Source organism: Hyaena hyaena, unplaced genomic scaffold (genome assembly GCF_003009895.1).
Source record: "Hyaena hyaena isolate Hyena2069 unplaced genomic scaffold, ASM300989v1 scaffold_63, whole genome shotgun sequence".
NCBI lineage: Eukaryota > Metazoa > Chordata > Mammalia > Carnivora > Hyaenidae > Hyaena > Hyaena hyaena.
In genome coordinates, this window is record NW_024080695.1 from 3,261,169 (window position 1) to 3,276,548 (window position 15,380).

Genomic DNA, 15,380 nt, shown 5'->3' on the forward strand with positions numbered 1-15,380 from the left:
GCGCCTCGCCGTCTGGCTGTCACGACCATTCACACACAAGCTGCTGTGTGGGCGCAGGCCTTCTCTTCGGATTGCGCAGCTCAGGGTAGCGCCGCTGGGTCACAGGCATCTCTGTGTGCAACCTCCCGAAGCACGGGCAATTTTCAAAGCTGCTCTGTTTCCCACGACTCCGGCAGCGTTTCAGGGCTCCACTTACCCCACATCGCCACCGACGCTCGTCATTGTCTGGGCTTTATTTTAGCTACCACGATGGGTGTGAAGTGGTGCCTCATCACAGTTCCCATTTCCCTGATGACTAGAGCATCCTTTTGTGTGCTGACTGGCCATTTGTGTATCTTCTCTGGACAAACGTCTAGTCAAATACTGGCCCATTTTATAATTATCTATTCTGAACACACATCCCTTATTGGAGACAGGATTGGCAAACATTTTCTCCAACTCTACGGTGGTTTTTTTTTTCCAACTTTCTCGACGATGTCCACCGAGGCACACTAGTTTCTCACTGTGAGAGAGGCTAAGTGTTGAGGTCTCCGCTGGCTGCCTGTTTTTAGGTGTCAGATCTTAGAAATCATTGCCGACTCCAAGTCATGAAGCCTTACGCCCACGTTTTCTTCCAAGAGCTTAACAGTTTGGGCTTCTGTCATTTAGGTCTAGGAACCGGCTGGAGCTCCCATGCGTACATGTGTGACGTAGGAGCCCGACGCCCCCCTTCTGCGTGTGGCTGTCGTTGCCTCGGCTTGGCTCATTGAAAAGACTCTTCTTTCCCCACAGAATGGCCTTGTTCAAGTATAAGGCACATGAGGAATGCGATTTCATTTCATCCAGCTGCACTTGTGCCGGCACTGAGCCGTCTTGATTCCAGAGCCTTGTAGTGTCTTGGAAATCAGACAGCGAGTCCTCCAACTTTGTTCTTCTTAAAGGTTGTTTGGGCCCTTCTGAGTCCCAATGTCTATATGGACATTGGATCAGCCTGCCGATTTCTGCAATACAGGCAGTGGGGACTGTGAGAGGGCCGCCCTGAGGGCACACGTTGGCGTGCGGGGCTCGGCGTCTTATAACGTGGAGTCTTCTGGTCACGAGCATGGGGGCTCTCTCCATTGACAAGATCTTCTTTCATTTCTCTCAGTGACGTTTTGCACCTGCAAGCTTTACTCCTAAGCATTTTATCCCCTTTGATAGCACTGTGAATGGAAGCTTCTTAATTTCATCCCTTAGGATTTCCTATATACAAGATTGTTTCATATATGAAACAGATAGTTTCAGTTCTTCCTTTCCAATCTGGATGTCTTTTCTTTCTCTCACCTAGCTGCCCTGTTGATGCTGATCTAGAACAAGTCTTCACGTATTTCATCTTTGAAAAGGTCTTTTCACACAGATAGTGCCAAATACCGATATTAACCCACAGGCGTGAGTTTGACATGTTACTGCTAGAAAGCATTTATAAAATTGTTAGATTTCTTCTCTTAGTATTTGCCTTTCAGCATGTCATTATACTGCAGATGAGTCACGTCCACGTGAAAGGTAGGGAAAAGCTTCTCAATTGAGCAGTTACACAGATTTTAAGATACAGGCATCTCCTCTGCACTGTGTCAGGCGGGAAACCGCGGCTAGGGGGTCTGCAGCGTGACCTTGGACAACACCCTGCCGCAAAGCCAGGTCGGCACAGGGACTCTGCTGGTTTTCACTTCCAGCAGAATCAAAACGTACAAAGCAGCTTCCCGTTATCTGTGACTCAGGCAATGTTATTAGTTAGCTGTTAGAATGGCTTCACTGCACTATACATTTTGCAGATAAAAGCGGTTTTGTCTTATAATTTTAGGTTAACTTCATTAAAAAACATTATCAAGTCTGTAGCGAAAGGTACACAAACAGCATAGTAGGTACACTTTTCTTTTTTCTATTATCTTTTTAATGTTTATTTTTAGAGAGACAGAGCGTTGAGTAGGGGAGGGGTAGAGAGAGAGGGAGACACAAAATCCGAAGCAGGCTCTGGGCTCCGAGCTATCAGCACAGAGCCCGTTGTAGGGCTCGAACCCACAAACCGTGAGATCACGACTTGAGTCCAATTCAGATGCTTAACCCGCTGGCCCCCCGGGCACCCCGCAGGTACAGTTTTCTGCATTCTGTTTTTTCCACTTCTATTTGAGAACTCTCTTGCTCCACTTTTTCCCCTGGCTTCACATACTGTGTGACCGTATGAAGACTTATTGAAACGATAGCATTGAGCTAATAATCAGCTTTTAAAAGAACATCGTATAAAAAAATGGGTCAAAATATTTCCATCTTATTTACTGTGATATTTTTAGTCTCCTATGCTCTACTCATTCCAAGTCCACTTAGAGACAACGTAAAATACTGGATATGTGCCAAATATTTACTCAATAAAGTCAGTAAAATCAAGCATGATTTTTCAAAGTCGTAATCTTAAAGGCAGAACACAACTGCCAAGCACCCGAAGAAGAGACGGCTGAAGGACTGTCTCAGCATGAAAATCTGTTACCAAGTACTTTTCCAGACGCTGCTGTGAGGTGACATAAGGCTAGAGTTTTGATTGACTTTCCCTTGCTGCCTTCTGTCAAAAAGGAAACCGGGAGCAGGAGGAAGGAAAGGAACACGCCGCCCTGCAGCACAGCTGGGGTGATGACGTCTGCTGGGCACCCACCCCTGCCTCCCACACCTTCCGCTCGGCAGCGCCCTGGAAACCCAAACCACCAAGCGTTTGAATGAGCCGGCGGCCACCCCCATCCTCAGGCCCTAACTGGCTTAATACCAATCGGCAGCGTTTCATCCCTTTGGTCGCAGAGCTCGACTCAGACACAGGCGTGTGACCGATCAGAAACGGGCACCTGACGAGGAGCAGAAGAAGAGCGGGGCTGGGGGGGGGGGGCGGCAGAACCATGCTCGCTGTGGCTGCCCCCCCCCCCCCCGGAGCTGCTGCGAAGCCCAGCTGACAGAGGAGGCCCGAGAGAGGCAGGGCGGGGGCTGTAGGGACTCTGCATCAAACCAGGCTGGGGCCGCCCTGCTTCTGGAAACCTAGTTACAGAGACCTTTCCCCTGTGAGCCAGTTCAGGCCACATTCGTGGTTGCTTGTAAAGAAAAGCTAGAATCGGAGGAAGGGCCTCAGTAGCAAAAGTGCTTCTCGTCGCTCAGAAGGATGGCGACCTGCCTCTAACCACCAGCATCATTTCAGTTAACGACGCCTATGTTTTTCCAGTCGGGTCCTGCACCACCAGTGACCGCTCCTCGCCGGCCCGCCACGCCGGCCCGCCACCCTCGGGCCCGCCCCCCCCAGCTCACCCCGCAGCGCACGTGCCACACTGCGGGGCGGGCCGTCCAGAGCCACCGTGGCCTCCGGCGTGGCACATCGGGTCCACTGGGCCCGCTGCTCGCCCTGCCCATCCCACCGCCTGCTCCCACCCCTGCCCTGCTCTTCTTGGGCCTCATGACATCAGCCCCATCTTGTTTCTGTGACCCCGCGTGCACTCTCCCTTCCTTCTCCCTCCACCCGCCCAACTGGTCTCACCTCTGCCACCCCCCGCACCCCTGCTCCGCACGCGGTGGCCCAAGCTGGGCACAGCCCTCAGGGGTGTCTGCCGGACCAAGCCCGGTCAGCTCTGTGTTCCCGGTGCTGCCACAGCGTCTGGCACGTCACAAGCATCCACGTGGTGAGTTAAAAAGCAGAAATGTGCATTGTAAAAATGCAATGATCTTTAGTCAAAACCATTTCTCTATTCCATGAAAAGATTTTAACCCTCCCCCCAAAATTTTATTATGATATCTTAGAAGTCTGGAGACATGAACTGCACATCCATCATCAGTGCTAACCCCTACTCTGACTTTATTTTCGTGGTACCTACGTGTAAGCTTTATCTGAGCAACATCGATGGAGTAAATGTATGCTGAAACACAGCTTAAGCGGTGAGACACCGGGGAGCCCAGGGCAGGTCACACCTCTGGGGCAGTATGTGTAACGAGGACAGCACTGTCACCGGGAACACGGGGACGTGAGCTCTCCCAGGCAGAGAAAGGCCAACCTACTGCCAGTGGGCCACGGGGGCGCATCACTAGCGACCCCCCAAGAATAAAGAACTGTGCCGCCTGCAGAAGTCCTCAGGCCTGTGTCGCAGTCAGTGCTGGGATCATTCCTACCTAATCTCGGGCAAACACAGATAATGCGGTAATATGGCTACATTTCTAGAATGCCGGACTCTGAGCTACAAGAGCTACACCTCAACAAAGAGATTTAAAAGAAGCTGCAACAAAGATAAGCAAAACGGCGTGGTGCTGGCATAAAGACAAAGACGAGACCAAAGGAACAGAACAGAGAGACCAGAAATAGATGCTCGCAGAAACGAGCAAGTGATTTTCAGCAAGGATGCCACGACTACTGGATGGGGGAGGAGGGGGAAGATGGTCTTTTCAACAAACGGCCCTGGGAAAACTGGATCCCACTTGCAGAGAAGGACAGCGGACCCTACCTCGCACCGCACGCGAGGGTTAACCAGAAGTGGCTCGAAGGCCTAAACGTAAGAGCTGCATCTGTAAAATGTTGGAAGAAACACAGGGCAAAGCTTCCCCACAGGAGTTCCGGCGGGGACCTCCCGCACAGAACACCAAAGGAAAAATAGACAAAATGGACTTCGTGAAAATTTTTAAATTCTGTGCATTAAAAGACTGCTGACAGAGTGAAAAGGCAAAACCCGCGGGAGGGAGAAGGGAGCTGCACACTGTGGGCCCGGTGGGAACGCCGGAAACTCAACAACAGGAGAAACACCCCGATTCGAAGCTGGCAGGGGGCCTGGACGGACAGCTCTTCCCAGCAGACACCCAGACGGCCGGGAGCCCCTGAAAAGATGTGCAACGTCACCAACCATCAGGGGGAATGGGAATCAAAACCACAGTGAGACACCCCCTCACCCTGTCAGGACGGCTACTATGGGGGGGAAACCACCAAGAAAGAACAAGAGCGTCAGTGATGCTGTGGAGAAACTGGACCCCGGGCGGTGTCGGTGGGAAGGTAAATGGGAACAGCTGCCAGCAGTTCCTCAAAAGAAGTTAAAACAGAATGAACAGAATCACCGTATCACCCAGCATTTCCACTCCCCGGAGAGTTGAGTGCAGGGCCTCAGAGAGAGGCTGTTTCACATGCACCGCAGTGTCGTTCACGACACGTACAGCGTGGAGGAGGCGCGCGCCCGTGGAGGGCTGCAGAAGCAAACCGGCAGTTTCACACGACGGAATATTACTCGGCCTTAAAAAAGGAGGAAACTCCGACACGTCCTGTCCCCTGCATGAGGTCTTTCAGTGCGGAAACAGACGGTAAAACCGGGGCTACCCAGACGATGGAGTATTACTCGACGTCAAAAAGAAGGGAGCTGTCAAACAACAAACAGACCTGGAGGAGGCGCAAATGCCCACCACGAAGTGAAAGGAGCCACACGCTGTGCGAGTCCAACCAGACGACATTCCGGACAAGGCAAAACTACGGAGGCCCTGGGGAGGCCAGGGGCTGCCGGGGCTTGGGGGAGAGAGGGATGGACACGTGGGGCACAGAGGGCGTCTGGGCGGTGACAGCACTCCGCAGGCGGCTGTGAGGACAGATACAGGTCAGTCCCCATGCAGCTGTCCAAACCGAGACCATGCTCAACACGGACAGCGAATCCTAACGGAAGCTACAGAATCTGGGTGATTACTCAATGCAGGCTCAGTACCAAACACACCAGTCAGGTGGGAGCAGTGGGCACCAGGGAGGCCCTGCACGTGCGGGCAGGGGTGTCCGGGAGATGCCTGTGCCTTCCCATCAGCCTGACTGTGAGCCTGCAACTGCTCTAAGGAAGAGTCTTTAAAAACCAAGGGGGGGAGGCGCCTGGGGGGCTCAGTTACGCATCGGACTCTTGATCTCAGCTCAGGTCTCTTGATCTCACGGTTCGGGAGCCAAGCCCCGCGTCGGGCTCCGTGCTGACAGTGCGGAGCCTGCTTGGGATTCTCTCTCTGCTCCTCCCCCACTCACACACTCTCTTTCTTTCTCTCCCTACCTGGTACCGCCCCCCGCCAAAATAAGTAAATAAACATAAAAAAAAAAAGAAAAGGTAACTAACAACAGGTCAGTTACTATTTAACAATAGTCTAGATTACAGACTATTTGATAATAGTCTCCCACCCAGGGTAACCGGAAAAGCCAGGTAAGATATGACACCACACACCACACACCACGTGTGCTGAAGCGCTGGAGACCTGCTGCGGCCACCAGGCCTGGAGGACACGGGGCGGGGGGGTGGGTTTGCTGTGCCAGGCAAGGGCCACCATCCCATCTGAGCTTGCCGTCTCTGCCGGGAAATGTCCCGGGGTCCAGGGCAAGACATGGGGGGAAGAGACGGCCCTGTGAGGGGTAGAGAGACCCGCGGAGCCAGGGCGGCCTCTCGGGGCTGCACAGAAAGCACTAGAGACGCAGGTGCCGGGAGGAAGGGCTGGAAAACGGGCCACGCTGCGGGCTTCTCCTCTGGGCACGGGACGCATGCTGCGGCCGTGCAGGGCACACGGGGACGTCTGTGCTGATGGTCGTGTTCTGTTGATCTACCTGGGTGTCATGACATAGATACGACCTTCATGAAAATTCACCCATCGCTACCCTGGTCAGTACGTACTTTATGCCTGGGGAAAAAAAAAAGCTGAAGGAAAACCCCTGTTGGGTTTTTGTGCAGCGTCTACGATGCTCCCTCTTTGGGACCCAGGAAGACCGAGCATCACAAGAGCACCTAGAGCAAGCACTCAGGTTGAGGGACGAGCACGAAGGGACAGCCTCAGAGGAGGTGTTGTTCAAAGATACAAATCCTCGAAGAAATCACGGAGGGTGGATAACAAGCCAAACAGTTTGTTTCAAACGCAAATCTCGGGGCGCAGCAGGGCCGGGAGCACGGCCCCAAACCGGAGCAGCATTTTGGAAGAAATGTGCGCCTGGGGCACTCGGTCGGGGAGTACCCGGCGCCTGATTTCAGCTCTGGTCAAGACCTCACGGTCCGGAGGACAGAGCCCCATGTCAGTTTCTGCGCGGACAGAGAGGGGCCTACTTGCGATTCTCTCCCTCCCTCCCTCCTTCCCTCCCTCTCCTCCCCTGCTTGCTGCTCTCTCGTTCTCTCTCTTAAAATAAACAAACTTAAAAAACGAGATGAGAGTGCGGCTCTGCACGCAGGTGCTCAGACAGGGCTTCTTTCCGGTGGCTCAGCACCTGCCCCGCCCCCAGCTCCCTCCAGGGCACCGGCCCCTCCAGTCCTTAGTCCCTATCAATCCAGGTGCTTGTAGCCCGGCCACCAAAGTCCCCTCAGCCTAGCAGCCGGGTCGAGGATGGGGCCGTGACCAAGTTGGCCTACTAGGACGGAACCCCGCTCTTCCTGCTGGCTGGGGGTCTGCGCTTGCGGTGGGGAGTGAGGCGGACAGGGAGGCTTGAGAAGAAAGGCAACAGAGAAAGCGAGCTTCATGGTGGGACACGGATTCCACGGAAGGCCCTGGGTCCAGCTGCCACGGAGGCCGGCCCGAACCTCTGGACGCTGACAGCGGCTCCCAAATGGACTAGCTGTGTGACCCTGTCTCTCAGCACCTCCACCTCTGGGGCTGGGAGCGCAGGGCCCGAGCGCTGTGATGCGTGGCTGTACGCAGTGTGTGTGTGCTCGTCGTCACTGCTGCTTCCGCCGAAGCCGGGCCAAGCTGGCTTTCTGTCATCATCACAGGCCAATGAAGACCTCACCATACCGAGAACGTTAAACCACGAAGACCTAAAAAACGCCGTCATAAATTTTTGGATGATAGTTTTCATTTATTGATGAAGGAAAATTAAGAACATGTGGGGCTCTAAGAATGACATCCTACCTCCTCCAACGACTCTTCCTATTCAAGACAGATCACGGGGAACCTGTGTTGACCATCAGCCCAGCACAACCTTGAGGCTGGAAAAGCAACTCCTGCCTTTAAATTATGGTTTTACTATAGCTTCCCTGTGAGCCAACTGTAAGACTATTAAATGTGTTTTAATAATTTAACTCCAGGGAACCCGGGTGGCTCAGTCGGTTAAGCGTCTGACTTCAGCTCATGTCATGATCTCACGATCCGTGGGTTCGAGCCCTGCATCAGGCTCTGCGCTGACAGCTCAGAGCCTGAAGCCTGTTTCGGATTCTGTGTCTCTCTGCCCCTCCCCTGCTCATGCTGTCTCCCTCTCTCTCAGAAATAAATTAAACAAACATTAAAATAATAATTTAACTCCAACTATTTTAAGAGTTAGAGACTCGATGCTCCGAGTTTCCAGCAGTGCACACAGCCACGGCACTCGCTTCCACTCTAGAGGGACTCAGGCAAAACTCTCCAGTGAACAAACAGGAATGAACTTCCCCTACTTCTACAAACCACAAGTGCCTTTGCAACAGAGTATTTATGCATTATTCATTCAATAATTATTTGTTGTATATGAAAACAAATACACAAAACAGCAAAACTCTCTTAATATAAAAATAGGCACGTGATTTGGATCTGACAGACACGAGTTTAAATCCCGACTGATTGCTGTGAGGCCTTGGGCAGATCACCTAACCTCTCTGAATGTACATTCCCACAGGAGTGGAGACAGAGAAAAGACGACTTCCCTCCCAGGGGTGGTGTGGGGGCTGACGACAGGAGGCCCGCACACGGAGGGTCCGGCGCCGCCCCCACCACTCTGCGGCGGCCTCTACGTGGGAGGCCCCGGATCTGAGAAGGTGAAGGCCGCTACGCAACAGAGAGGGATGACGGAGTGAGAAAAACCACTACCCTGTCACCAGCCAAGTACCAGGTGATTCAGGCGGAATCCTCTATGGAAGGAAAACTGCCGGGGTCTCCAAACGGGTCACCTGGTCATTACAGAGCGGAGTGTCCAGCTGTGTGCGGGGGGGGACCTGGCAGACGCCCCCACACAAGCCAGCACTGCCACGATGAAACAGACGGCCGTCGTGTCTGTGCCGTGGTGCATGGAAAAGGAAGAAACTCGGTGGCTTACAGAAGGTCACGGCCCCAGACACACGTGTGGACACTACACAGAGGCAAACATCAGACAAACCCAGAGTCAAAGGCTATCCTGCGGAAGAAGTGGCCTGTAAGCTTCAACGCTGTGAGCGTGGCGAGACGCAAAGGAAGGATACGGAGCTACTCTCCACCACAGGAGAGAGAGGTGCGAGCCCGGGTCCTGGGTGGCGGAGGCTGTGGTGAAGGACGTCAGTGAACAACTACTACAAAGGGACGATGACAGCGTATCCTAATGCCTCCGTCTTAATTTTCCCAAATTTCCTAACCGTATCGTGGCTGAGAGAAAGCCCAATCGTAAGAAATACATGCTGATTTATTTAGGATAAGAGAGTATCAAAAAGAGGGAAGAGAAATAAAGCAAAAGTGGGAAAATATGATCAACTGGTGACTGAGAGTTCCCTGTCATGTTTTCATTATTCCAATGTTCGAGATTATTTCACAAGAATCAAACATTTTTTAGAAGAGGAAGATCTGACTTCTGCCCTCGAGGATCCTCTACTCTACCGGGAAAGAGAGCACGGCCTAATCACTCTAACGAAGAGCCTGCCAGTAAGAACATCACGTCCGGAAGCAGACAGCGCGGCAACATCAGGAGCGAGCAGAGAGGGCCCCACGGGGCGGGTCAGAACAGCCGTGGATGTTTCCCCCCGAAAATACCACAGGTGAGCTCCGGGTGGTCTGAGAGCGCATCTGCGCGCTCTGGTGGCCATGAGTGAAGGGAGGAAGGAAGAGCAATGAGAAAGAAGAACATGTGGAAATAAGGGGACGGTGGCGCCTCGATGGCAGCCGCAGGGCGGGGGGGCACACGGGGCCGCCGCAGCTGCGGTCGTGGCCCCGCTCCCATCGCAGGCTGGCGCTGAACCGCTCGTCATTCCAGCTCAGTCAAGACCTGGGTCTGATTGGGGCGCCTGGGTGGCTTAGTCGGTTAAGCGTCTGACTTTCGCTTAGGTCATGATCTCATGGTTCGTGGGTTCGAGCCCCGCGTCGGGCTCCGTGCTGACTGCCAGCTCAGAGCCTGGAGCCTGTTTCGGTCTGTGACTCCCTCTCTCTGACCCTCCCCTGCTCACGCTGTCTCTCTCTCTCTCTCTCTCTCTGTCTCTCTCTCCCTCCTAGAAATAATAAATAAATAAATAAAAATTTTAAAAAAAAAATTTAAAAATACTAAAAAAAAAAAAAAAAAAAAAAGACCTGGGTCTGATCAGCCTCGCTTCCTACCCGATCTTCCTGGACAACGGAGACCAAAGTCACGTGAAAACCTTCCCGAGAACTCCGAGCCTCTTCGTGGGCTTGTTTTAACCAACGTCAGGAAAGCTGAGGCGTTAAACGTGGCAGGTAAGGCTAGCAGCTGCGGCAAGGGCCTTAAAACCGGCCACCTTCGAGTCAACATTAGACATAGTCACGGGCTGAGGGGCAAGAAAAGATGGGAGGAAACAGACACCCAAAAGTGGCGTCGTTCGGACCCCAGGGGCGGTGCCGGGCCACACACGTGGGCCCGGACATCAGGAGCTCTGGCCGGTGGGCGGGCAGGACTGAGAAGGCTTGTGAGTCACAGGCGGAGGGCGAGGCCCCTCACCCCTTCCTCCTACCAGGGAGGCTGCCCTCGCCCTGCGCTTGGGACTCCCGTTCCGGGGGTACAGTGGGCGCCTCCTCCCCGACTTGCAGAGAGTAACATCCTAACAGCAGGTCTAACTGACCCCCTAGGTCACCCGTTCACACAAGTACCATCTTCGATGTGACCTTCCCCATCGGCACGGCCCCCGGCCCCCGGCCCCACGCTGAGGGGAGGAGCAGTTCAGGAGCCCTTATTTCCCTTGGATTCTCCTGGTGACCGCACACAGGCTCTGCTTCCCCAGCCTCCGGCCTCCGCCCCCTAAAGATGAAGCGGAGCTCTGGAAGGAGGATCCTTCGGGCCCCGACAGCTGCCTTGCCCTGCCCCCCAAGTCCTACTAAAAGGGAACCAGAGGTGTCACACACCCGTCTCCTCAGAGAGGTGTTCGGCTGTAATCTTTTTTTTTTTTTCTTTTTTTTAAAATATTTTTATTTATTTCTAGGAGAGAGAGAGACAGCGTGAGCAGGGGAGGGTCAGAGAAAGAGGGAGTCACAGACCGAAGCAGGCTCCAGGCTCTGAGCTGGCAGTCAGCACAGAGCCTGACGCGGGGCTCGAACCCACGAACCGCGAGATCATGACCTAAGCGAAAGTCGGACGCTTAACCGACTAAGCCACCCAGGCGCCCCTGTTCGGCTGTAATCTTAACAGCAGGCCAGCACTTCACTTCGCCCTGCGCTACCGCACGCCCTACACGAGCCCCTCGTGCTAAGGAACTTACTGACGTTGACGAAACACTCGAGGCAGATGCTGTTCGCATGCAACCCTAAAAGCACATGATTTCTGAATTAAGAGAAATATCTTCTTGCTCATTTCTGGAAATAAAAATTCTTCCAGGGGCACCGGGGGCGGAGGGGGGGCACAGCTCATACAGTTAAGCCGCTGACTTGATTTCACCTCAGCTCCTGGTCTCATGGTTTGCGAGTTCGAGCCCCACACTGGGCTCTGCATTGACGGTGCAGAGCCTGCTTGGTTTTCTCTCTCCCTTTCTTTCTCTCTTTCTCTCTGTTCCTCCCCTACTTGTGCTCTCTCTCGCTCTCTTTCAAAATAAATAAACTTAAAAAGAATTCTTCCATGTTTGTAGATTTTACATATTATTTGGCCCTAAAAATATATTTTTTACATTTAACAGAAAGAGGATGGAAAATAATAAGAGTCCTAGAAGGAATTTTCACAGAACACTGACTACTAAAATGACACATTTTCTGATTATGAGGTTCTAAGTCAAACCCCTGGAAACACCTCATTCTCAGCAGCAGGGCAGTAAGCAACCTGCCAGCAGGGGAGAGGGAGGGCTCGACCAGCAACGAGACACCAGCAGGGAGAAATGCCCTCCGGACAAGCGACGAGGGACCGGTGTTAACCCCGCTGGGGGGGCTCTGCGCGCACACGCGGGGCCTGGAGGCTTTCCTGTGGCTTCTCGGTCAGTGACGCCACCCCTGCTCTCAGTGCTGGCAACGGGAATGGGAAACAGCAGCAACGAAATCGGCCCACGAAACACTCGGGGTCACGTAAACGTGGTGCATGGAGCTCATCCAGAGCCCATGTGGCCCCTGGTGAGGACCGTGCCACCCTCTGGCCGGCCTCACTCTCCGTGCCTCCTCTGGGAGGGGGACCCTGAAGTCGGGCTTATTACTCTTTCAAGAAGCTAGATCTGCTTCCTTTTCACTTTCAACTCCGCACCAAAGTCGAATGAAGTGTGTGAGGGTCGACTCCCCAGGGGATCTATGACAACTTAGGGCAAAGTCATGGGCTTCACCCAACGTTTAAGCCCACGGACCTGTGACACTCGGATGAATAAGCAGTTTAACACGAAAAGGAAACCTTAGCCTTTGGAACGGTAAGAAGGGCATCAGACACGAAAACGGAAACATCTAGTCCCCATGTGCGGTGCTCCTAACGGCAGAGGCCAGTACCTCCCGGCGCAGCGCTGCTCACGGCAGGTCCCCGAGCCCTCACCAGGCCACGAGGGCCCGAGTGTCAGGCAGAACAGGCCCAACACGGAGAAAGGCAAGTGCAGAGAACAGAGCCCCGCTGAAGGGTGTGCCAGGACCCAGCCCGTGGGCGCTCCCAGGCAGGTTAAGCGTGCATGGCCCGCGGCAGTGGCTGCCGCCCCAGGGGCTAGGGGCGCACTGTGCCGAGGAACTAGGAGCCTGCGGACACAACCCCGCACGGTCACGAAACGCATCAGACACGGAAGTACCTGTTCCTGTAGGTCGTAGTCATAGCTGTCGTGCAGCAGGAGGCTGAGGACATACCGAGTGTAAATCATGGCGTCAATGCCGCATTTCTCCAGCTCCTGTCCCAGCCAGGTCTGCACTGGGCCCAGAGCATGGAGCAGAGACATGTCAGAAACAGACACGGGGCCCGGAGAAGAGGCTGCGGAGCTCCCGGATGGTAAACCGTCCACGACTACTGTACAGACAGGGCGCATGGATTTAGGTCGCTGACATCCTTAGCGTGCGAGGCATTTTCTGCAGGTGACGTCCTGGTGGTATCCGGAGGGGACTTTCACTCCAGGGAAAAGGAGAGAGGCCGGACATGGAGGCCACGCATCTACTTCTGCGGGCAGTCAGCCGTCTAGACCGGGACTTCCCACTCCAGGCATGGCCAACGCATCAGCATCCTGGGAGCAACACAGAGATGTGGTTTTCTACTTTCCTTTCACATTGAGGCCAGATGGAAGTCTCCGGCAGAACCTACGGAATGAGACAGAGAAAGAAAAGTCACGCGTCATATACAGACATAAATTACTGATCTTTCGGGGAAAAAACCCAAACGAACTGTTTATTGAAATTTGGCATCATAGAACACGGATTTCTTCTGGCTGTAATCTTTGACATTTGAAGCCAAGTGACATTTTGAACCCTTAAAAGCTTAGTATCATTCGAAAGAAAGGAAAACTCAGAACTTCATACTGTTGCGCTTCTGCTCAATCACACCGACATTTATCTCGCGATCTCGAGAGGCGGGCTAATAAAGTCGTGCTCGTCTGCAGCGCTGGAAGGTGTGTGGTAACGAATCACTAGTTCATTTTTAAGTGTAACAGAAACAAGCAACTGAATAGTCATTTCATTTAAACACTGGTTAAAAATGAGTCCTTTTAATTCAAGGTTTCACAAAGATAATCACTTTGTATGGCTAAAGGTTTTATGTGGTTGCTCACTACTTATTTCAAAAAACAAGTTAAGGTAAAACATGGATTTGGCTCAGAGGCACGCCGGGCTGTACGGTTCTATTTGGTGTAACTTCCACACCTCGACTCATGGGTTGCTTGCTTCTGTGATAGATGTCATACTCTTAACAGCTTTTTCTCCCAAAGTTACCCTACTTTGAATGTGTTAAACTAACCTAACAATGGCCTTATTACATCATGGTGTTCCTCATGTTAGAGTTCTCATGAACTTCCATCACCAGAAAATGAAAATTAACACAATGGCAGGTCCATCTCCTGCCATGTCCATCTCAGCTTTTGCGTGAATTTTAGCAGATAGTAAGAGGGTTACCAAAAGTGACTTTTTTAAAAAAAGCATTTTTGACGTTAGTAAAAAGATCAAATAAAAAGACTTCCCCAAAGATTTAAGACTCCTTTCTTGCATTTCATGAAAAACTACACAGTGACTTTGACATTCATTAAATATAAAGAGGGGTGCCTGGGTGGCTCAGTCGGTTAAGCGTCCGACTTCAGCTCAGGTCATGATCTCACAGTTCATGGGTTCGAGTCCCGTGCTGGGCTCTGTGCTGACAGCTCAGAGCCTGGAACCTGCTTCGGATTTGGTGTCTCCCCCTCTCTCTCTGCCCCTCCCTCCCTCTCTCTCAAAAATAAACAAAAATTTAAAAAAATTAATATAACAACAAATGTTTAAATCTACCACAGGACTAAGTTATTACTTTATCATTAATGTACATTCTGCTTCCTAAAATTTTCTCTACAAAACTGTCTTTTCTGATCTACAGAAGCTAGACAAATTAAAGCAAACTTTTTCTATGATTTTTACCTGCTGAAATTTTCCAGCTGACTCTCCAAACTAAAACATTTTTTGTAAGTTCTTTAGTATGTTTGGCACCCAGGATGCCCGACGGATCACCAAGTAAACAATACAGGGAATTCTGGGGACATCACTTGAAGCAAGGTGACAAGCTGGTGCTCAGTCAATGAGGATCAACCAAGACGGAGAGCGGACCGGAAGCCACGGCTGAAGGAAGCAGATGGAAGAACCGAAGGCAGCCTGGGCTCGCTGGAAACAGCGCCCGAGACTGGAGGGGGGCGGCCCTCACGCGTCCCGCACAGCACGGAGCAGGGCCGGCAGGGGAGGGGGCGCCCGAACACGGGAAGGGACCGCCACCAAGAACAGGAGGGAAGAGCACCTGCTACTCACCATGGCTTGCTCCCCGCCAGCCAGGCTGGAAAACCCCGAGTCAGAGGCGCGGGACGCTCAGGAAGTGGCTGCCTTAGCGCGGGGAAGCAACAGGCCCTAGACGGGACAGCGCCTGCCTGATACATCCTAAAATCAAAGCCTGAAAGGACCACACTGTCTCCAACTCATTTCACTACGGTCCCACAAAAATCTCAAGAAATTTATAGGAACACAAAAAATATCCAGCACTTAGAAAGTAAAATTTACAGCTGCCTGGGTGGCTCAGTTGGTTAAGCATCTGCCACATGTCACAGTGTGTGGGTTCAAGCCCCATATCGGGCTCTGCGCTAAAACTGTAGAACCTGCTTCCA

The 15,380-nt window shown here is 52.6% G+C and overlaps 1 protein-coding gene across 2 annotated transcripts in view; it reads right to left on the reverse strand.

Moving 5' to 3' along the window:
- Nucleotides 1-15,380, reverse strand: part of KIAA0232 (KIAA0232 ortholog) — an 84,398-nt gene that overhangs the window by 37,974 nt on the left and 31,044 nt on the right. For both annotated transcript variants that reach the window (XM_039232140.1, XM_039232142.1), the window contains exon 2: nucleotides 12,855-13,350. In XM_039232140.1, the coding sequence (XP_039088071.1) occupies nucleotides 12,855-13,085 (231 nt within the window). In that variant the 5' untranslated portion in view covers nucleotides 13,086-13,350. The remainder of the gene's footprint in view (nucleotides 1-12,854; nucleotides 13,351-15,380) is intronic.